This window comes from Grampus griseus (genome assembly GCF_964374135.1).
Source record: "Grampus griseus genome assembly, chromosome: 15".
In the NCBI taxonomy this organism is placed as follows: domain Eukaryota; kingdom Metazoa; phylum Chordata; class Mammalia; order Artiodactyla; family Delphinidae; genus Grampus; species Grampus griseus.
Genome location: NC_139009.1, coordinates 21,183,686 through 21,206,371, shown reverse-complemented (window position 1 = coordinate 21,206,371; position 22,686 = coordinate 21,183,686). Strand labels below are relative to the sequence as shown.

General features: G+C 44.4%; 1 protein-coding gene across 5 annotated transcripts in view; it reads left to right on the top strand.

The window, feature by feature from the left end:
• Positions 1-21,582, top strand: part of RBKS (ribokinase) — a 73,995-nt gene extending 52,413 nt beyond the window's left edge. For 2 of the 5 annotated variants that reach the window (XM_082671826.1, XM_082671828.1), the window contains exon 8: positions 21,207-21,577. In XM_082671826.1, the coding sequence (XP_082527952.1) occupies positions 21,207-21,380 (174 nt within the window). In that variant the 3' untranslated portion in view covers positions 21,381-21,577. Of the gene's footprint in view, positions 1-21,206 lie in introns of all 5 variants that reach the window. The other 3 variants (XM_082671829.1, XM_082671827.1, XM_082671830.1) reach the window with 3 other exon arrangements.
• The last annotated feature ends 1,104 nt before the right edge of the window (positions 21,583-22,686 follow it).

The following is a 22,686-nucleotide window of genomic DNA, read 5'->3' as shown; positions in this document are numbered from 1 at the left end:
AAATGAGGCTCTGAAATAGCCGTCTTTTTTTTTTTTTTTTGGCTGCATTGGGTCTTCGTTGCTGCACATGGGCTTTCTCTAGTTGTGGCGAGCAGGGGTACTCTTTATTGCAGTGCATGGGCTTCTCATTGCAGTGGCTTCTCTTGTTGCCGAACACAGGCTCTAGGTGCACAGGCTTCAGTAGTTGTGGCACGCGGGCTCAGTAGTTGTGGCTCGTGGGCTCTAGAGCGCAGGCTCAGTAGTTGTGGCGCACGGGCTTAGTTGCTCCGCGGCATGTGGGATCTTCCCGGACCAGGGCTCGAACCCGTGTCCCCTGCATTGGCAGGCGGATTCTTAACCACTGCACCACCAGGGAAGCCCTGAAATAGCCATCTAAAACTTAGGAATGATACCAATAAATGGGCATGATGTCTGTGCAAGGTCTGCTGACTCTGGCTGCCAGAAAGGATGACGATGACAAAAAGAAGTTCACTGACTATCAAAAAAAAAAAAAAAAAAAGGACAGAGGACAAGGTAATTGCTAAAGAGACTGATCGACAAGGCACAAGACATCTGTCATGCCGGGGGGCATATTAACTCTATTACATTACTTCCACATTAGCAGATCACCTCAATTACCAGCTAATCAGGCAGAATTAAACATTTTAAATTATCTTTCTTAATCCTGCATGTGATTATTTGAAAACCCAGGGCTCTAAAAATCTAATTGTAACTGCTTACCAGAAATGTCATCTTCACTTTGAGGAACTGAAGCAGGGCCAGATACAAGACTGTTTTTTTTCCGTTTTCCTAAAGTACCGTCCCATGGCCAGAACTGGACTTGCATGTATATCTGCCTAGTGCCGGGCATATTAGGGGCTCCCAAGGGGACCTGGCCCTGCTTCAGAACTCATAATGGCCAGAGACCAAAAGAAGAGCAATGGGAGGGGAGAAGGGGGGCGTGGGGGTGGAGGGAGGATGGAGAGGAAAAAACAACTGTTAAAACCTTAGCTAGAGACTTCCCTGGTGGCGCAGTAAAGAATCCGCCTGCCAATGCAGGGGACTCAGGTTCGAGCCCTGCTCCAGGAAGATTCCCACATGCTGTGGAGCAGCTATGTTCGTGTGCCACAACTACTGAGCCTGCACTCTAGAGCCCACGAGCCACAACTACTGAGCCCATGTGCCTAGAGCCCGTGCTCCATGGCAAGAGAAGGCACTGCAATGAGAAGCCCACACACTGCAATTAAGAGTAGCCCCCGCTTGCTGCAACTAGAGGAAGTTCACGCGCAGCAACAAAGACCCAACGCAGCCAAAAAAAAAACCTTAGCAAACGTCAGGAGAGCAAAATCTAGATTTAGAGTGTTCTGTAGGCCTAGAAGGCACAGGAAACAGTCCCTCTCCCAGTAAGAAGGGATGGTATGAGGTTGTGGGAGATTGCTTACCCATCTACAGTTAAGACTTCTGAGCTTCCTACGCTTAAGCTCCTCTTCTTCCCACTCCTTCAGTGTCCTGGACATCAGTGTGATGACATGGCAGTGAGCTGGTAGTCTACTCCTTGCCCATCTTCCTAGGATGCTGCAATAGTGTCCTCAGGAGCAGAGCTGCCAGGACTGTACTGTAGGTCTCCTAAGTGGTTTCCATTGCATGAAGATGATTCTTGGGTAGGCCTAGAATTATATGGAGGTGAAAAAACGTTTGGAGCCAAAGTGTAGAGCCCCATGAGTTAGAGCCTTGCCCGCTGCCCTCAGTGCCCATTGCTGCTGATAGAGGTGGACAAGGAAGTGAGAAAACAGCTGTGTGGGTCATAGCTTGCTGAACATCTGCCTGCCCTTTGCGTGAAAGTGTGAGTATGTGTGTGTTAGGTTAGTGGTGTGTGTACTTTGTGTATTTTCAATGTGGATAATGTGTGCTCCATGTGAATGATCTATGAGTGGCATGAATGCCATGTGTTCATGTGTGCATATGTGAGTGAGTAAATGTACAACAGGGGGACAGAGTTTAAAGGGCTAACTAGTCACTCTCACTTTCCTCCTCCTACTTGCATTCCTTTAAAATCTACAGGAGGGTGCCATATGATGGGACAACCCCTGAAAAAGCTATGTGATTTGGGACCAGAAGTTAGGTGAAGTACATCTTCCTAAAAGATCCTCTAAAAACAGGAAGTTTGGGGCTTCCCTGGTGGCACAGTGGTTGAGAGTCCACCTGCCGATGCAGGGGACACGGGTTCGTGCCCTGGTCCAGGAGGATCCCACATGCCGCGGAGCGGCTAGGCCCGTGAGCCATGGCCGCTGAGCCTGCGCATCCGGAGCCTGTGCTCCGTAACGGGAGAGGCCACAGCAGTGAGAGGCCCGCATACCGCAAAAAAAAAAAAAAAAAAAAAAAACAGGAAGTTTTATATCCTTTTCCATCCTTGGTCAAAACAAACCAAAACTGGGAAAAGGAAGATCATGGTTACATTTGCTAGATGACTTCCCTATGACTGTCCTGTTCCCAGTTAGGAAAATCCTCTTTACTGAGACTTCAACTTTTAGGTTTAGCATGTGGGAATGTAATTAGAAACACGTTTGGACAGAAGAATAGTAATATTTTGTAAGAATTTCTCTTGATCTTTGCCATTCTGAAGTTTTACTGCAGTGAATTCAGATCTGAATTTATTCTTATTTATACTGCTCATGACTCTTTCTTCCTCTTGAATCTCAGTATTTGTGTTTTTCATCAATTCTGAAAAATCCTCAACCATTCTCTCTTTTATTACTACCTCTCCTCTATTTTCTCAATCCTCTCCTTCTGGAACTCCTATAAGGTATATTTTAGACCTTCTGTTTTCCATATCTTATATCTTTTAAAATTACTAGAGGGGCTTCCCTGGTGGCGCAATGGTTAAGAATCCACCTGCCAGTGCAGGGGACAAGGGTTCGAGCCCTGGTCTGGGAAGATCCCACATGCTGTGGAGCAACTAAGCCCATGCACCACAACTACTGAGTCTGTGCTCTAGAGCCCATGAGCCACAACTACTGAGCCCGTGAGCCACAACTACTGAGCCCGCGTGCCGCAACTACTGAGCCCGCGTGCCACAACTACTGACACCCGCGCACCTAAGAGCCTGTGCTCTGCAACAAGAGAAGCCACCACAATGAGAAGCCTGTGCACTACAACAAAGAGTAGCTCCTACTCGCTGCAAACAGAGAAAGCCCGCGCACAGCAATGAAGACCCAATGCAGCCAAAAATAAATAAATGTATAAATGTATTTTTTTTTAAAAAACTACTAGAGAGAGAAGCCTAAATAGGGTTTCTTCATAGTCAGGATCCTGGGGCTGCCTGGCACTTTATTCTTGTAGTTCCAGGGCTGATGAAGCAAAAGTGCCCTCTAGAACTGAAAACAGTTCTTTAAGAAATGGAAAAGACTCCTGTGGAAAATTATGGCAAAAGGGGTGAGGGGCACCCCACTGTGCACTCATTTCTTCACACTTGACCTGAATTTTCTGCGTGGTAGGGACATGCTGGTGTGATAGGACAGACCCTGGCCCCAAAGAGCTTCCGTCTAGAAGGGTATGTAGCCCACACAGAATGAGAAGTGCCGTGACAGGGATGCTCCCGAGGAGCAGCTGAGGGGTCCACCTGGCCCGAGGAGCCCAGCGGACCTGCTTCGAGGGCCAGGGAAGGAGATGAGCTGAAGGCTGTCTTCCCCTTAGTGAAGAGTAACCCAGGCAGAGGCAGGAGCTCATGAAAAGGCCAGAGGCAAGACAGCAGGTCATGTTTGTACCTTTTCAATTAGTTCTGATTGGAAAGAGCTTAGAGTACGGGAAGAGTGGGAAAGGATGAGGTACAGCTGGAACAGGGATGGGTCGTGAAGGGCTTCGTTTGCCACTCCTGGGAATTTGCACTTTCTCCTGCGGGCAGTGGGGAGCCACTGATAAGAGGTTAAGCAAGGGACGGATTTGATCAGATCTATACTTTATAAAAGATTAACATGGCTGCTGTGTGAAGAATAAATTGGAGATCATAATACTGGAGGCAGGAAGAACCATCCAGAGACTGTTACATTGAAACAGATAGCTAGTGGGAAGCAGCCAAATAGCACAGGGAGATCAGCTCCGTGTTCTGTGACCACCTAGAGGGGTGGGATAGGGAGACGCAAGAGGGAGGGGATATGGGGACATATGTATATGTATAACTGATTCACTTTGTTATACAGCAGAAACTAACACACCATTGTAAAGCAATTATACTCCAATAAAGATGTTAAAAAAAAAAAGATGTTACATTGATCTGAGAGATTATGGCAGCCTGGACTGGGAATGTGGCAACAGGGATGTGGAGAAGTGGCTTTAAGAATTCTTAAGAATTCAGAAGACACCCCACCCCACCCCCACCAAAATAAAAGAATTCAGGACATAATGGCAGTCCATTTCCTTTTTTAAAAAATTGGCGGGGGAGCCTAAGTTAGATGCTTATTTCATAGTCAAAACAAATAGCTCATTCTATCAGTCTCCATGGTTTTCAGCATCTTTTTGAGCCCTGACTCACCTAAGAGCTAAGACCTACTCCCATTAGAAACAGTTCACATCATCAGTTATTCTCTGCAGGTGGAACAGGAAGATGCCTGTGTAATTTACAAAAAAGAAAATGAAATGAAATACCCTCATGATTCCTATGTGCCCTTCTATTGGGCATGCCGGGCTGCCTGCCACCATTTGGGGGAAGCACTAATCTATGCAACAGAGAAACATCTGGGGCAGAAACTTACCCCTCATGTAAAGTAAATAACATTTGAAGGAAACTCTTTTGCAACATAGCGCTAGTTCAGATATCTCGCCCTACCACCTGTGCCCTAGACACTAGCTTACTCCTGATAGAGACACAGCCTTCACGAAACTACACACTCTCCCCCTGATGAAATGACAAATCAGCCAGCATGTGATGAATTTGGGTTGTGTAGACAAAAATACCAGGTATTCCAGCCAAGGCACACACAGTGTGCTGTGAATCATCCCCACCAGCTTTCAGCAGTTAGATTAGCAGAACAATTGCTCAGTTCCTTCCTTCGTCTTCACAGTGTAGACCTGGCCCAAGACCCAAGAGTGAAGCAGCAACTGTAAGGAAGCAGAAACATTATAAATAACCTAGAGAACCCTTTTATAACAGCAACTGCCTGCTGATTTTGTGGCCTAACAGCTCAAGCAAAAAGGATATAAATATAATATTGTGCAATGACTGATTACTCAAAATGTTGTGCATCAGCAGAAGTGGGACCTGTGGTTGGCGCTAATATTATCAGATGCCTTTGCTGTTTAATAATCTGGTAGCTCTGTATTATTTAGCATGCAGTTTTCACAGAGAACAATGATCTTATTTCAAGTACCTCTCACTGAAATAAAAAAGCAGCTGTTAGAAGATGAACATTTGGCAGAAAATGTTTTAGTGGAATCTTCGTGAGATAATAAATCATATTGGATTAACTGTTTTCTGTCTAGAATAGTGGAGTCACAAAGAAAAAAGATCGCTGACCACAGAAGGCAAGGGCAGTCTTTAGAACCCAGTGAATCACTAACAGACATTTTAGTTTTAAGTGCCATTTATTCACCAATATATAAAGTTATTTATATACAAAGCTTCCATTAATAGCGCCTGAAGAATGGGCCTTTTTTATTCCAGTTTTAGCTCATACTCAGGATTCTACTTCTCTTTCATTAATAATGGAATTCTTTAAATTATAGAATAAATTAATACACCACAGACATTTTGGGCAGAATGGGGTTTTTAACCAGTCTTAAGTCTCCACAGGCCATTCTGTGTGGCTAGCGTGCTGAGCGCATGCCGGCCCTGCCCCTGAACAGGCACCGAGGCAGCCCGCTGGGCTCCTGGGCTCCTGGCCCACCCACTCCCAGGTTGCTAGATCAGGGCCAACAATAGACCCTCACAAGTTCTTCAGGCTGGCCGGCCACTGTCAAAGTAGGGCTCTGCTGGAGAGGAAGTGACATCATGGCATAGCTACTGGGCATCGCCATTTTCAGCCAGAGAACATGATCTGCTGCTTTCATGAGGCCATATTGACTCAGGAACATTTTTCACATGAAATTATTATCACTAAAACATAAAATTCTCTTTTCTAAACTATCAAGCAATGTATAGAGCAAAGACTTTCACAGTATACTCCCAATTCCCACTCTTGGGATGGAGTGGGTGATGGGTAAAGATTAAAAATGGAGGGTTTTCAGAAATGGCTGAGGATTGCTTATAGGATAAAACTAGCTCAAAACAGCTTCATCAGAATGTCCATTTCAATACTGGTGTGACTGGCCAACCCAGAACCCATCAAAAACCAGAAGCTGAGAATGGACTCTGAGACACTGAGTTTGGCCCCAGATGGAGCCAGCAAATGACCTGTCAGTATGGACCACTGGCTGACTTAGACCAGGAATTTGTCACCAATAATGGAGCCAGACCAGTTCATGGTGCTAAGCTCTGAGGTAGAACACCTCAACCATGTACATTCAGGTGGCGAGGCCGGGATAGGTGAAACGTGCCATCAGGCTGGCAACTTCTTTTGCCTTTGATTCAATTTTAGATCAAATCAAGGTGATGCAGTTATTATGATCACTGTACTCTTGCAAATTGTTATTAAATACTAGTAGGGTACCAATAAATAAAAAATCTAGCAGTTCTGGGATGAAGGTTGGTAGAGTTTTTCTTGTTCTTTAGTAGTTGAATTTTAATCAATATGTTGAAAATTGGAAGACCAGAGTCATTTTTTAATACCCCTTACAATCTTTTGGGGCAGTAATATGCTGCCTTGAACATATATCTCCCAACCTTACTTTGACTTTGCACTCAACTCCCCATTGATCCCTCTCTGTTTTCATCCATCTAAATGAAAGAAGGCTTTGGCCCCATAAACCTCATTCCAGATGGAAATGCATAATTCAAGAGAAATAGTGATGTCAAAGAAGAGAAGGCACACCAATTTGTGTCAGCAGTTGCTATAAATTAAAGGAGTACATGGAGAGTTTAATGTAATGTAAAATTGAAAATAAAATTAGAACCAATATTTAGGCATTTCTCCACCTCTTTTTTCCCTACTGTGACATGAAGGATTGACTCCCAGCTTAAGTACCTAATGTAGTTCATTTTTCTTTTCTGCTAGAATTTTTTTCCCCATAAAATGTTGCATGTTTATCTTTGGCATCCAAAATTAGATCTCTTCACTTTTTCCATTCTATTCTCAACAGAAAAGTCAGGGTAGGAAGAGTCAAAATTTTCCCCTCATCTTCCACACCCATCATGTTTGCCGCATAGAAAGGACCCCACTCTACCAGTCTGACTAGTTCAGCTGCTGTAAATAGCTATTAATCCTTCCTTAGTATTGATTCTCTGTAATGTGGATGTCACCTACATGGTTTCTTTTGTTTTTCTAAGGCTGGAAAACAAAAGGTTGATAATGAACATCTCACACATGTACAACTGCACAAGGTGTTCCGAAACACTCAGGAAAAGCATTCTTGAGCATGCATCCAAAGGGATTAGTCTGATCAACTGCCATTATTCAGAACCTTTTTGGAGCCCTTTATGCAGATTTCCCCCAAAGCCAGTGTTGTTCTTGATAGTCACCCATTGTTTTGGCCACTGGTGGAATTTCCTAGCTTGATCTCCCCACCTTAATCACTAGATGGTTTTAAATGATTCACTCTTTCCAGAAATAAATTTCTTAGGATAGTGGTTCTCAAAGTGTGGCCAGGGACCAGTAACATCAAGATCACCTGGGAACTCTTTAGAAACACAAATCCTGGGCCCCACCCCAGATTTAATGGATCAGAAACTTTGGGAGTGGAGCCCAGCAATGTGCATTTTTTAACAAGCCCTCCAGGCAATTCTGAGGTACAATCTAGTTTGAGAACCACTGACTTAGAAGATGAAATATTGCCTTCATTGAGGATATTCAAAGATGTGCTACTGATTTTTAAGGCATTCCGAAGAACAAGTTTCCAGAAGTTTTTGAGCAAAGTTGGAGTACATGTATGGCCTCTCCGGGGGACCGCTTTAAGAGAGACTGGCCTTCCACTGAGACATCCCGGTTCTGCCACCTAGCCATTTGACCTTGAGCAAGTTCTTACACTTGGTTTCTCATCTGGAAAATGAAAGACCCACCCTTACCTACCTCACAGAATTGTAATGAGATTCAAAGTGAGTCACATCTACAGATATGCTCTGTAAACTAGAAAGTACTAAAAAATGTGGAAAGTGAAAGTCATGTCATTCCGCAGACAGGATTCTGGTAGTCTGAGCATTATGTCAGGGCAGAGAGTTGGAGAAAGGCCTGTATTTATCATTGCTTTGGCCAGATCCACCTTTTTGTCTCTATAATGACTGATTCATCACCTTAGTGGATGTGTCTAAGATTCTGCCGTTTCAGCCTACCAATTTATTTGGTGCTAAGAGAGGAAAACCATTGCCTGAATGGTGGCTACAAGGGGCTAGGAAGATGTATTCATTTTCAGACATGCTATTTTCTATGGAAAGCTTAGTGATGGTGAGTAAGGATGTACTGTGTATGTGGACACTGTACTCTCGTGCCCAGAACTTGTCACACACTAGCAGTGAAAGGGTCTGTACTGAAACTACCCATTTCAGCCCTGTGCAAGGGAGTCATGACCTTCAGCAAGGAAGCGAGTGTTCATTGCCACATACTAGTCATTGCAGAGAGGCCCAAAAAGAAAATCCCTCAAGCAAACCAAATCTATAGAAACTGAGATTTTAAAACAGACCAGTTAATGTGTCTGTGCTTGAGAAGAATGTGGGTGGATTTTCCCTCAGAGGTTAGGCTTTACAAACAACTTCACCATAGGAATTCTTTAAACACCAAGCTCCTGGTGCATTTGTAACTTAACTTTAAAGCTTTACAGACTGTTGAGTGCACATATCTGGGCAGGAAGGAAGCTAAATCTGTGCCTTAGTGCTTGCTGGGAATGCAGTTTTAGTAACACAGAAAACAGTTCCCACTAGGCCAACATCAACTTCACTTTTCACACAAAGTGGCAGCTAAAATCAAGAGATTCAATAAGAATCTAATTGGTTAATTATGATTAAATTATTGGTTAATTATGGGAAAATAAGCTGTTGGTTAATTATGGAATTAGAATAGGAAATGATTTTGCTCAAAATGTGTGCCTATTTAACAACTCTGCAGAGACAGAAAGTAGATTAGTGGTTCCTAGGCCTGGGGGGAGTGGGGAGGAATGAGGAGTAACTGTTAATGGGTCCGAGGTTTCTTTTAGGGGGGATGAAATTTCCTAAAATTGGACTGTGGTGATGGTTGCTCAACCCTGTGAATATACTAAAGAACGCTGAACTGTATACTTTAAATGGGCGGATTATTTGGCATATGAATTATATCTCAATCAAGCTGTTTTTTTAAAAAGTCAAATTGCTAATAAACTGTAGAGCCAAGGAAAACATTATGGCTGTTTAAAAGAGAAAAATCACATCAAAACTTTGTTACATGTGGTTTCGGATCGATAAGAAATAGTGATCATTTGAAATATATTAAGGCAGAAAATATTTGCTTTCTTTTAGGCAGAGTATTTTAAAAGCAGACTATCTCAGCCAAATAATTGAAATTAAAATGTAATAAATTAAGGTGGCTAATAGTTGAAGCCAAAGTCATGGACATTTATGACATAACGAGTAGTCTATGTTCCCTACAGATTTACTTAGAATAAAAATCAGCAGCACTTACACAATAATGATAAGAAAACTGGATTCTCACTGTCCATCGTGTTGCCCTAAACTGATCTGGTTAGGGAAGGCTGGAAGGTTGAAGTTGGAAAGGATAGGATCTCATCCTTATGATGTGAATATGCGCTGATAAGAGAAGACAGAAATATTCAGATTTAAGCTGTGAAATGGGGCTCTTGTATAAGCAGCTTCGTATCTCGTGGTATGTTTATCAGGCGGACTACTCAGTTTTGTCTGCCCAGGAGAGAACCTTTGCCCTTTCCTGCCTCGTTAAGATAGGCCAGGCCAGGCTAGCTCTAATCTCCTGGTTAAAGTCCTGGCTCCAGGGCTTGGGGCTTGCCTACTGGCTCACTGGTGGCCATGGAGACTGTAGATTGACGTAAACAGGAAGGGAACTGGCTGGGAGATGTAGGAATTTCTGGCTCAGTGGAAAGAAGGCACGGAGCTACCAACACCTGCCTAGCGAGCCTTGCAGTTTGGAGGCTGCTGGTTAGGGCTTCTTAATGCACCGGAAGACCCTGACTGGGCCACTGGCGGTTCTTTGCGGCAAGAGGCCCTACTTTGGTGGCGTTTCTCAAACACCATTTTTTCATTAATCACCACCCACCCACCCACCTCAAGGAGCCTTTTAAGAGATTTTTTTCCTAATTGTCCTCTTCTTCCATGAAATGTAATACCACAGATATTCATTCATATTCTCTGTGTGTGTGTGTGTGTGTGTGTGTGTGTGTGTATCTGTTTACATACTGCGGCACTCCCCCACACACAAGAATGAATTTTCAGCCCCGAGAATGCATGCCCTGGATGGAATGAAGGCTCTAGGCCGGGCCTTTCTCTTTCTCCTCACATTTGGAGTGAGTGGTGAGGCCAGTCACACGGAGAAGGTGGACAGGGTGGCCCATGCCCATCACTAACCATGAGAAGCCCTGACTCCAGGTTCCAGCATGGCTAGAGGAGTGTCCTCTCAAGTCACATTGTCCCCGCACCATCTGTTCAGCCTGCCTGCCATCCTCCGGGCTCTGCCACCACCTCTCTCCCTGGCAGGAGCCCTTTGCCCAGTGGCTGGCTGACTGTGATGGAAAGCAGGGTCCTCCATCAAAGCAGCAGCACAGGTAGAGGCACAGCTTTCCCCCCAGCAGGTCACTTCCTTCCCATGCTGTCCTCCAGCCCTTCCCAGCTCTAGGCCTCTCCCCAAACCCTCACTCACTGTTCTCTCTCTGTTCCCTCACCCAAACGAAAGCGTGAGATTTATCAGGTTCCCCAGTCTTGCACTGACTTTTATACTCTTCCATTTCACATTTCTTTAATACCCTGCTCACAAACTCTTTAAAGTTCTCAGAAAGTATCTCCCCTGCCCTCACAGAGAAATGGATTTCAGAGACCCCCAGCACATACAGATGGCCACTGCTAGAACTCTCTAGAACCTGGCTTCCTTGTAATTAAGAGCTACAGGACATACTTCTGCCTCCTCTGCCTTTCCAGACTATGAGAGCATTCCTAATGCCCTCTTCTACTTGGAGCTGGGAACATGAAGCCAGGCACAGCGTAAACCCCTGGCCCTGGGATCCGCAGGATCATGACCCTCTTTGTTCCTTAGAACCCTCTGACTTAGATCATGGGCTTTTATTTCCAAAAAAGTTAGCAAGTTAAGGGGCCTCTAAGATGGTACCATCGAGTCTCCCCCACCTTTGCTGAACACCTGCTCTGCTCCAGGCACTGTGCTAGGCCTTTTCACATACATTATCCAATTCAGTATTTACCCCCTATGAGGTAGGTTCCCATATTACAGATAAATAGTCACAAGAGAGGTCACACAAGAGGCTGAGTCACTTGCCTAAGTGGTGAAATCAGGGCTTAAAGTCAGGCCTGTTTAACTCCACACCACTTACTGCATTGTCCCAGGGGAGAAAACATGTTCCCACTTGAGAAAAACATTTTTCCCAGCTGTGTACAGAGGGGCTTCACTGTAGTTTACCATTCTCAAAAGATGACACAGTTAAAAGGGAAGAAGGTGGGATTTAATTCCAGGTGTGTGTTCCCTCGGTGCTTCTTCCCCAAGATCCATGTCTCCGGCCCGTCTGTGATTAGCCCTTTAAGGACAAAGAATGACTTTCCCTCTCCCAGGCCCCACCAGGTGTTCATGCCTCAACCTCCTGAAAACGGGAAAGAGGCAGAAGCCCCATTCTTAGAACTTGGAAGCAGGAGCAAAGCAGAAATTGCCACCAAGTTAGCCTGAGGGCAAGCCACGTCAGCGGCCCTGCCTGCACGGGGGTGGCAGGTAGCAGGGAGCCTGGTGGGTTTACACTGATCGCTGTCCCTTTCCTGAGCCCCTTGCAACATTCTTTTTTATGAAGAAGAAATAGCACATTGACTTAGGATTTAGTCATACTTCATTCATCCCATTTGCCTTTTCCCTGGCCTCTAAAACCACGAGCCTGGCTGAGGAATTCAGGTCCACAGTGTAGGCTTTGAACAGCTTTGTGTAGGGAGAGGTTTTGAAAAGAAAGGAAAGTGGTATCTACTTGTCAGATGGAATGTGTTAACAAATCAGGGAGGAATGCAAGGACTTTAACTGTTAGGGTCCCTTGGCAGTTTGGGTGATGAATCATCCAGCGTGGGTACGGATTCCTAACAAATGAAGCCTCACGATGACATCATTCTTGCAAAATCATCTGGGTTTCTGTTGTAGGCGCCTGACAAGTTCTTACCTTGGGGATTTTCACCACATGGCGTTTGTTGTTTTTTTTTTTCCCCAGCCACAATTAATACCCATCATGCCTTACAATTCACCCACTTTTCTATCAACTGGAATTTGGCAAACTAGGACTTTCACAAGTCTGTCTCACTATCATCCCTCCTACAGGGCATTCTTGGGACACCTGTGCTTCTCACCTGATCGCTCAGCACCCAGCCTCCTGATAGTCCTGGATTCAGTCAGGCTGTATTTCAGCGGCGAGCCTGGGCTTGCACTAGTCTGAGGGCGTGGACGTGATGAAGACCACAGAGGAGTGCAGGGGCATCTAGGAGGGTACCTAACCCAGACTCGTGGGATCAGGGAAAACACAGTGCTTTGAATATGGTGCCAGTCAGCAAATATATGATGACTAAGTTAATAACTGAGTTGAGTCTTAGGAGAGGAGTAGGAGTTAGTCTAAGGATGAGTTCAAGGGGAGATATCTCAATGAATGAAGACCCGTGGTTACAATGTGTGAGTAGGAAAAAGTAAGAGATGAAACTGGGTAGGTGGGCGGGAGCGCCTCATGTGCCATGCTAAGGAGCTGAAATGTTATCCTAAGAAAGATGAGAAATGATCAAAGGGCTTTGGGCATGGAAGTAAGGTGGCCTGATTTACAGCAGTATGGAGGATGGAGTGGAAGGGGCCAGACTGCGGACAGAGAGACTAGTTAGGAAGTTAACGTGGTCCTTTAGAGGTGATGTGAGCATGAAGTAGGGCAATGGGGTAGGGATGAAATGAGAGGACAGGTTAGCAAAATATTTAGAATTTACACTTGGCAACTGGTGATTATCCAGAAGACCCCCCAGATTTTCAGGGTGGAGTTGCCACAAACTGAAAAGATAAGAAGAGGCCCATGTTCAGCCAGAGTTATCAGTTCGATTCGGGTATGTTGAGTTAGAACTGCCTGCAAGAGACCTGCGGCTGGTCGAGCTGACTCACAGGTAGTTAAGATACACGAATCCCAAGACAGAGGAGAGTGTGGGCTAAAGATAATGACTTAGGACTCCTCGTGTTCATAGCAGTCAAAACCATAACAGCACAGTATTTGACACACCCAGGAAATTAGGGGAAATGAGAAGGGCAGTGGGTGAAGGACAGAACCTGAGGGAATACCAATGTGGATGGTGGGGGAGAAGGAAGACAGACCATGGCAGAGACAAAGAAGGAGGGTCAGAGAGACACGGGGGCCCAGGAGGGTGCCTTACTGCTCTGTGCTTCTCTCCCCTCTAAACCTTATGGTTGTCCTGTTCCTCATAAGTAAGCTCTTCCTCACCTCCCCATACAGCCCTTATAGGTGAAAGCGGCTCCTGATCCCAAAGCACATTCTTGCAGCTTCCAGCCATCCCTCCTCTACCCTCCTGAAGAGATTCCTGCATCTTCATGGCTCATACAATTCAGTTATAAAGCCTCAACTTCCTTTCCTGGTCATTCTCTGTTTATCTAAGCCTGGCATCTACATAACCATTTCTCTCTCCACACCTCCCCCCAATGCTACTATCACAGGACGACTTGAGTACCGTGAGGATGAACCATCACCAAGACTCACAGTTCCTAGATGCCCCCACCTCCAGGGACTCTTCACCTCCACTCCAGCCTCCCGTTCCCATGACGACCCCAGGAAATGGTTAATACCTGGCACAGCTTCAGCCCTGTGGGAATAAACCTCACATCCCACTCTGACCACAACCAGCTCTCTCACCTCTTCTCCTACACTTGTTTTCTCACTTTCCTTAGTTCCCTCCATTTCCTTCTGACCTGTTGACCCCCTCCTGACCTCTCTTCCTTCTTTACCCGGGTTAGACTCTCCAGTTATATTCATCTGGTTATTCTTTTTTTTATATAAATTTTTTTTTTAATTTTTTGGCTGTGTTGGGTCTTTGCTGCGTGCAGGCTTTCTCTAGTTGCTGCGAGTGGGGGCTGCTCTTCGTTTTGCGGTACACGGGCTCTAGGCACGTGGGCTCAGTAGTTGTGGCACGTGGGCTCAGTAGTTGCGGCACGCGGGCTCAGTAGTTGTGGCACGCAGGCTCAGTAGTTGTGGCTCACGGACTCTAGAGCACAGGCTCAGTAATTGTGGCACACGGGCTTAGTTGCTCCACGGCATGTGGGATTTTCCCGGACCAGGGATCGAACCCATGTCCCCTGCATTGGCAGGCAAAGTTTTATACACTACACCACCAGGGAAGCCCCATCTGGTTATTCTTTCCTGAAATCTTTACTCCCTTTGTACCTTCCCTCTTCCCCCACACCTGCCCAGGGCAACTCTGGTCCCCATTCTCCTCTCTGCTCCTGCCCCAAGCACACAGAGGGAAACGGGATCCCATACAGAAGAACATCATTAAAGATTCACGGTCTTCACTCTCATCCCTGTAATTCTTCATCGCTATAGAAAACATAAGCCCTTCCCATGGGGAAATAGGAAAAATTGAGCAGTAGCCCGAAGCCCAATCTCTCTCCCAAAATAGCTTCTCCACCTGCTCTACTGCTAGATTTCCACACAGATGTCCTTGGTACAATCTTGACTGCCATTTACCACATTTAGTCTTACCTTGGGCAAGTTACTTAACCTCCTTAAATCCTAGTTTCCTCAGTTTTAAAATAAGGATCCCCCAGGCTTGCTGCCAACCTCCATGGCACTTTGTGCAAATTAGAAGGCGCCTCTCTGAATAGGTGTAGCCTGGGGAGCTGAGCACAGCCTGCAGACCCACAGTCACCCCGTCACCAGGGCACCCTCGTGCAGAGCCACCTTGTATGACCAGACACTGCAGCCCCAGCTACACCCACCTCCACAGGGTTCTTAGGGAACAAAGGCGATAACCTACACAGTGCCCAGCAGAGAGGATGACCCTGAGCAGAACCTCAGCCAGAAGAGCCCTTGCGGACCACCTGGACTTGTAGGTATGCTCTGCTGGGGTGGCACCTGCAGCCACTTCAGGCATTGCCTGCCAGCTCCAAGAGGTTTATCACTGTGCTCCCCTCTCTCATCAGAGAGCAGACCCCTGAGAGACTGGGACATGTGCTGCTAAGTTCAGTGAGAGAGCAGACCAGGGTCATAGTCAAGGGCTCAGGCAGCCAAGGGGCAGTGGGAGGGAGCAGGGAGTGCAGGCAGCTAGACAGAGAGGATGGTCTGCAAGGGAGAAGGGAAATGAGCAGCCCGCCTCCCCAGGGCCACACTGCCTCCCCCCAACCCCACACCCCAGCTCTAGGTGCTGTCCTTAGGAGCACCCACCTCTCAGACTCTCCCCTTGGAGTCCTCTCACCAGCTGCTGATGAGTGTCATCCCTACGCCACCAGCCCTGCAGGGTGCCTCGCCCTCCCCCAGGCCCCCACCAGAGGGCTCAGGTATTCCATAGGGTGTGTTTTGCTCCTTCCACTTCACTGTTAATCCATCTGCCTCCCGGGTCCCACAGGCCAGAACCCCTCAGGACCCAGGAGTGTGCAGGCCCTCAGGAGAGCAGGAATTTCAGAATGCTACATCCATTCTCTAAGAGCGGCTCTTCCTTAAGGGGCAATTATTGTGAGAAGGCAATGAATAGTAGCCACGTGGGTATTTTTACTGAAGAAAGATGAATTATGTCATCACTCCTTTTGGCACAAAAATAATTTTCAGTAAAAGGTTAAAGCCATCATGTTGTATCAATGAGAACTATTCCATTATTCCAAGAATGATTGATTGGAAAGTACTTTACTTACAGGAAAATCACAGTGATACAATACAGCTTCTACTTAAAGCGCTTTCCATTAAAAAAAAATTATAACCAGTGTATAAAAATAGTTATATTGAAGATGTGAATCAACAGCCGGGTAATTTATTGGCATTTGAAAGCCCTGTGCTATAAATAGATTCAACAATGAGACTATCAAGTAACTCTGGGCTGTGGCAACCTAACCTCCATTTTTACTGACACAAAAGAAAGTCACATGTAGTTCAGCAAGGGACATCTGGCCCCCTTGGAAGAGATCACTGGAAGAGAAAAACACGATGGAACTAGGACCATGAGTCTGGCCAACTCAAACCGCTAGGTGAGGCAGTGGAAGAGACACAGGGGACAGAGATATGGTCTCTGCCCTCAGAGAGTTTTCAGGTTGTCCTAGACTGTAGGCCTGTACACACAATCGTCAGTACAATGTTTTAAATGCCTAAGAGAAGTGCAAATGAATATATCACTCCCTTTCTTTCCCTTACACTCTTCGGTGAAAGTTAAGTAGTACTTTTCTACCTTTTCACTCTTAAATTTCAAAGAGCTTTTCCACTGTTGGATGTAATGTGACTTTTAAAATAGTATTCACTGGGGCTTCCCTGGTGGCGCAGTGGTTGAGAGTCCGCCTGCAGATGCAGGGGACATGGGTTCGTGCCCCGGTCCGGGAAGAGCCCACATGCCACGGAGCGGCTAGGCCCGTGAGCCATGGCCACTAAGCCTGCGCATCCGGAGCCTGTGCTCCGCAACGGGAGAGGCCACAACAATGAGAGGCCCGCGTACAGAAAATAAATAAATAAATAAATAAAATAGTATTCACTGGCCTTCACATCTTTGAGCTGATGGCCCCAGGAGTCTCCCTACTTCTTTGTGCTTTTGGAATGAGGCGAGACTGCTGCCCTCTTTGCGAAGAAGAATGTGGATCACCACCCCTACCCCCACCATCTCACTTCCGGTGAGAAGGTGGAGACTGGGGCAGCTGAGAGTTGGCCCATCAGCAGTCATTAACTGAGCATATACTACTTTTAAGGACTGTATAACTATGGGGAGTCATCAGATAGGAAAGAACTAGACAAGATTTCTGGCCTCTCAGAGGAGTTTAATACACGGGATTGCCTCAATCAAGGTTCTTGGTTGAAAAATCGAACAGCTGTGTTACTGACATGGGGCACTGGACACCATCACAACGCTGCCACTAACATCCCAGAGTTCAGTTTTTCTGCAATCACTGTCACAGCCAGAAAATGTTCCTCCCAGTTCCCTGGACTTTGAGGAGGGTGTCTCTGCCTAGTCCTTAGTTGCAAAGGAAATTGCCTCAACGAGATGGGGTATTTCCAAATGCAGGAAAGAGGTTCTCTCAATTCAGTTTACCCCGACTTGTAGTAGATGTCTACTTAACTAAGAAAAAGAGGGAAATCATTCAGAGGCTGAAATTGGCCCATTTGCAAATTCACACAGTGACCGATCCTGATTTTTTTTTTTAACTTCTTTAGTAAAATTTCCTTTGTTAAAAACTTCTCGGGACTTCCCTGGTGGTCCAGTGGTAAAGAATCCGCCTTACAATGCGGGAGACGCGGGTTTGATCCCTGGTCAGGGAACTAAGATACCACATGCCCCAGGGCAACTAAGCCCACGCGACACAACTACTGAGCTCGCGCGCCTCAACAAGAGAGCCTGTGTGCCGCAAACTACGGGGCCCACGCCCTCTGGAACCCGTGCACCACAACTACAGAGCCCATGGGCCCTGGAGCCCGTGCACCACAGCTAGAGAAGAGAAAACGCGCACGCCACAACTAGACAGAAGCCCGCGCGCCACAACGAAGAAACCGCGCACCTCGACTAAGACCCGACACAGCCAAATAAATTAATTAAAAAAACAATTTGATAAAAATCCTTCTTCATTTTTCTCTGTATTCTTAAAAAAAATACACACATACTCATAGACACAGGTATTTTCTTTCCTCTCTCTTCCATTCCCCCCACCACCCCCGCAACCTCCTATCGATCATGATGCTGAAATCTTTTCTGGCTTAACTAATGGACATTTCTCCAGGTATGTGCATGTATTGCTAACCTTTTTGTATTAATAGCTGCATATTTTTCCATAATACAAATGTACGAGATTATTCACCCATTCTCCTATTTGATAGAAAATCACATTATTTCCAGTGTTTTGCCTTTGGAAACAATGCAGCAATAAGCATCTTTGAGCACATATCCCAATATTATAGGAGTTTTCACTTCTGTAGATTTCCAGAAGCAGGACTGCTAAATCAAAGGACACACACATTTTTTAACAAATACTGTATTACTCTTCCACAGTCCTACCAACAATATATGAGAGTATCATTGTCCTCTCCATCTTCATCTTGCTGCTCTTGCTATCAATCTTACTATTTTATCAATCTGATGGGTAAAAAATATTATTTTAATTTGCATTTTACTTAACAGCTGATAACTTAGTATCTTTTCATGTTTGTTTACTGGCCATTTACATTTCCTTTTCTGAAATTGCAGACCTATATCCTTTGTCCATTTTTATCCTGCACTTGTCTTTTTCCCAGCAATTTGAAGGTGTTCTTTGAGTATTAGGAATATGTCATATGTATTACAAGAATTTTCACCAAATTTGTGCTTTTTAACTCGGATCTTTTTTTTTTTTTTTTGCCGCACAGCACGGCATGTGGGATATTGGTTCCCCGACCAGGGCTTGTACATGCACCCACTGCAGCAGAAGCATGGGGTCTTAACCGCTGGACCGCCAGGGAAGTCCATTTGGCTTTATTTACAGTGTCTTTGGACATATTTTTTTTTATTTTTTTAAATTAAAATCTAATCTTTTTTTCATTATGGCTTTTGGGTTCACTGACTGGCTCGTGGTTTCCCTGCTTGCAATTATTCAAATATTCATCTAAATTTTCATACTATGTTACTGTTTTATTTTTTATATTCAAGCCTTTAACCTACCTGGAATTTAATTTTGTGTATGATGTAAAGAGGAATCAAGACTTGAAATTACTTAGAGTTTGCCATAACTCTTCATATGTTGTAGTATTTTCCATGTTTTCATAATACACCCTCCACCCAGCTCATAATTTCTCTGGTTTCAGACCTTTCTCTTGTCACATTGCTGTGTTGTAAACTGAGGGAGGGCATGTCTGTCTGTCTCTTTCTCCATTGTTTCCCTCAGGAAACACTTAATAAACAATTGCAAGGCACCTAGCATAGAGCTTGACATATTTTAGGTACTCAGAAAATATTTCTGGGAGGAAGGAAAGTGTTGAATTCACACCTGAGTTACTATGACTCCTTGGCAAGCTGAATATTGACTGCTTATCTTTGTTAACAAGGGGAAATGTCATTCTCCTTAAAGCCATTCAGTGTCTCATGAGTTCACTCTGTTCCTCCTCCTATATCTTTGTTCTTTGAGGCCTTCCTTCTCTCTATAAATCTGTCTCATTTCATAAGGATTCCCCTTAGGCAGGCTTTCTTCAACCATTCCTTAAAATTCAACAGTATTTATAAACTCTGCCATACTATTTAGCATTTAATCCACAATTGATTTTATTCTTTTTCAAGTACCCATCACTGTGCTAGGCACACAGCTTAGTAAATACTTAAACTGCAACTGAAACAATCATGCATACCAAGGTATAGCCTCAAGATTTGTTATGAAACCTCTTGGGACTAAGGAAGCAACAAACTGGGAAAAACTGGAAAATGACCCTGAAAGCTGTTAAATACCAGAATGATTTTTCAAGTGAAATTGTATCACATTTATTTTAAATACATTTGTTGGATGAACACATGACTAGGTACTGCCCTACCTGAAGGCAGAGGTCAACAGACTTTCTTTGGTATTTTCTATTTCCATGGGTCCCTATATGGCCTTCACCAACTTGGGCCTTTGGAGATTCAGGGGAAATGGAACTAAGCCTTATATGACCCTACATTTAGTTTGAAAATAACATCTGAATGGCTCTCACCACGTTCTGCATGAATTTTTAATGGAGAAACAGCTAATTCTAGGGCTATGGCAGAGAATATACAAGATGAGCCTGGAGCATCTTACAATGTCAGAAAATAAGAAAGTGCTCAAAAAATAAAATGATGGGAGTATGTCAAAGGGACACAAGTACCAACTGAAAGAACTCCCAACTGCCAAAGCTGGAACAATTTGAGCAACAAAATAAATAATGTAGTGCTGGATTATAGCCTAAGGAATAAAATAAATATCCCTGAGTTCATACTTATATAAGTGAGCAGCTGAATAAATAAATGAGGGAGAAGAAACAAATCTCCCATAGAGATTTCCAATTTATGGAGATACTCCATAAATGGAATTACTCCACCCTCAGGGAGGTAGAGCATAACTCTCCACCCCTTAAGTGTGGACTATACTCAGTGATTTGCTTCCAAAGAGCAAGTATAAAAAGAGAAAGTAACTTTACAATGGTGAAACCTGGCCAAGACTACCTTAGCCAAGTGCTCAAGATTAACATCATCAGTGTAAGTCATGTTGACAGTATGTACCCTTGATACGACATGATGAGAATGACACTTCACCTTTGTGGTCTTCCTCCCCAAAACCGTAAACACAGTTTAATCATGAGAAAAACAGACAAATCCCAATTGAGGTACATTCTACAAAATACTCAACCAGTCCTCAAAACTATCAAGGTCATCAAAAACAAAGAATGTCTAAAAAACTGTCACAGCCTACAGCAGTCGAAGGAGATATGACAACTAAATGTAATCCAGGTATCCTGGATGAGATCTTGGAACAGAAAATACACATTAAGCAAAACTAGTGAAATCTGAATAAAGTATGTAATTCAGTTAATATGATAATGCTATTATTTCGTTAGTGGTGACAAATGTACCATAATAATATGTTTACAGAACTAGATGTGGGGTATATGGAAATTCTCTACTATCCTTGTACCTTTTCTGTGCATCTAAAACTATTTTAAAATAAAAAGTGTACTTAAATATTTTGAAAATACAGTATGGGCAACAGATGGCTACATGCTTATCTCTACAACTGTGCTTTTCATTACAGGGCGCTGGTGATAGTTTTGTGGGAGCGCTGGCCTTCTACCTGGCTTACTACCCTAATCTGTCCTTGGAAGAAATGCTCAAGAGATCCAATTTCATCGCAGCAGTCAGTGTCCAGGCTATAGGAACACAGTCATCTTATCCATACAAAAAAGACCTGCCCCTTGATCTGTTTTGATTGCTATTAAGTCCAAAATAAATATGCCTGGAAATAAAGTATACTTGGGGATGGCCACTCTTAACTAGCAACTTACTATGTCACCTTCTCCTTTCTTTGCAAATACTATATTCATTTATTAAGTCATCCTCAAGCCTTCATTTCTTTCTTTATGATGATGATTTCTTTGCTTTTCATGCAAAAGTCAACTAGACAGAATTAAGGATTCCACAACGAAGACATGTACAAACAATACCACTATTCAGGAACCAGCAAACTCTACTGCCAACACATCATGATACTGTAATGTAACACCATACAGCAGAGGTTGCATACAACGTGTCTAGAGTCAGCAGAGAATGTTAAATAAGCGAAGGGGGCATACGAATTGGGCCACTCAAGCAGTTCCTAAGAGGGGCAGCTGACATTCAGCTTTGCCTTTAGTGTTGTCAAAGCTTCTGGTTTTGCAAGGGAAGCCAGAAGTTTGGATGTTTATTGAAATCTTTCAACATTTAGGTATCAGCAACTGATTTTAATTGTAAATACCACCTGTGGGCTGCTTTCAGCCCATGTGCTGAATAGACAAGTCATTTGCTAAGCCAGATTCTAAGTTTTTTGAAAAAAAAGGTGATTCATGCATGTCACAGACCCTTTACACTGGGCTTAGGTAGGATCAGGTGAAAGATTTTTCTTGTAACCCAAGACCACAATGTGGAGTTTCAATCTAAAAACAGCCAAGATCTCACCTAGTACTGCTTTGAATTAGAGCTTTAACAAAAGATGCCAGAAAAATAGCTGATTGACTATAATGCCACAAGCCTCTAAGATTCAACAACTGTCTAATTTTATTTCCAGAGAGCTGCGCTCACATTTCCTCAGGAGATAGATTGGGCCACAGGGAGGAACACCTGTTATTTTGGAACAACACTGGTTTCTTACTGCTTGTGGTCACGGTGAACACTTTATCCTTCTCCCCTATAAATGCAGTAGGATACGTACCAGCAGAGCTCAAAATGTGAGCTGATCCTTACCTTCAGCCAGAAATTTGACAAGTAAAGGAGAAAATGGGCAATTTTGAAAATCTGTAGTAAACAATAGCTCGAGTGGGAAAGTGTACAGATCTGGGTAGGGCAGGAGTCCTTATCTGATAGGGATTTCCAAGCTGTGTGGTACCACTGCCCCAGAAGCCCTAGCCATTAGCTTTATGGAAATACACTATAGCGCCTCTTATTTAAAAAAAAAAATCTAGGAGTTAAAGCAGTCCAGAGCTGTCCTAGAAAATCCTAGATACTACTTCGGAGACATGAGTTTGAGAATATGGACCAAT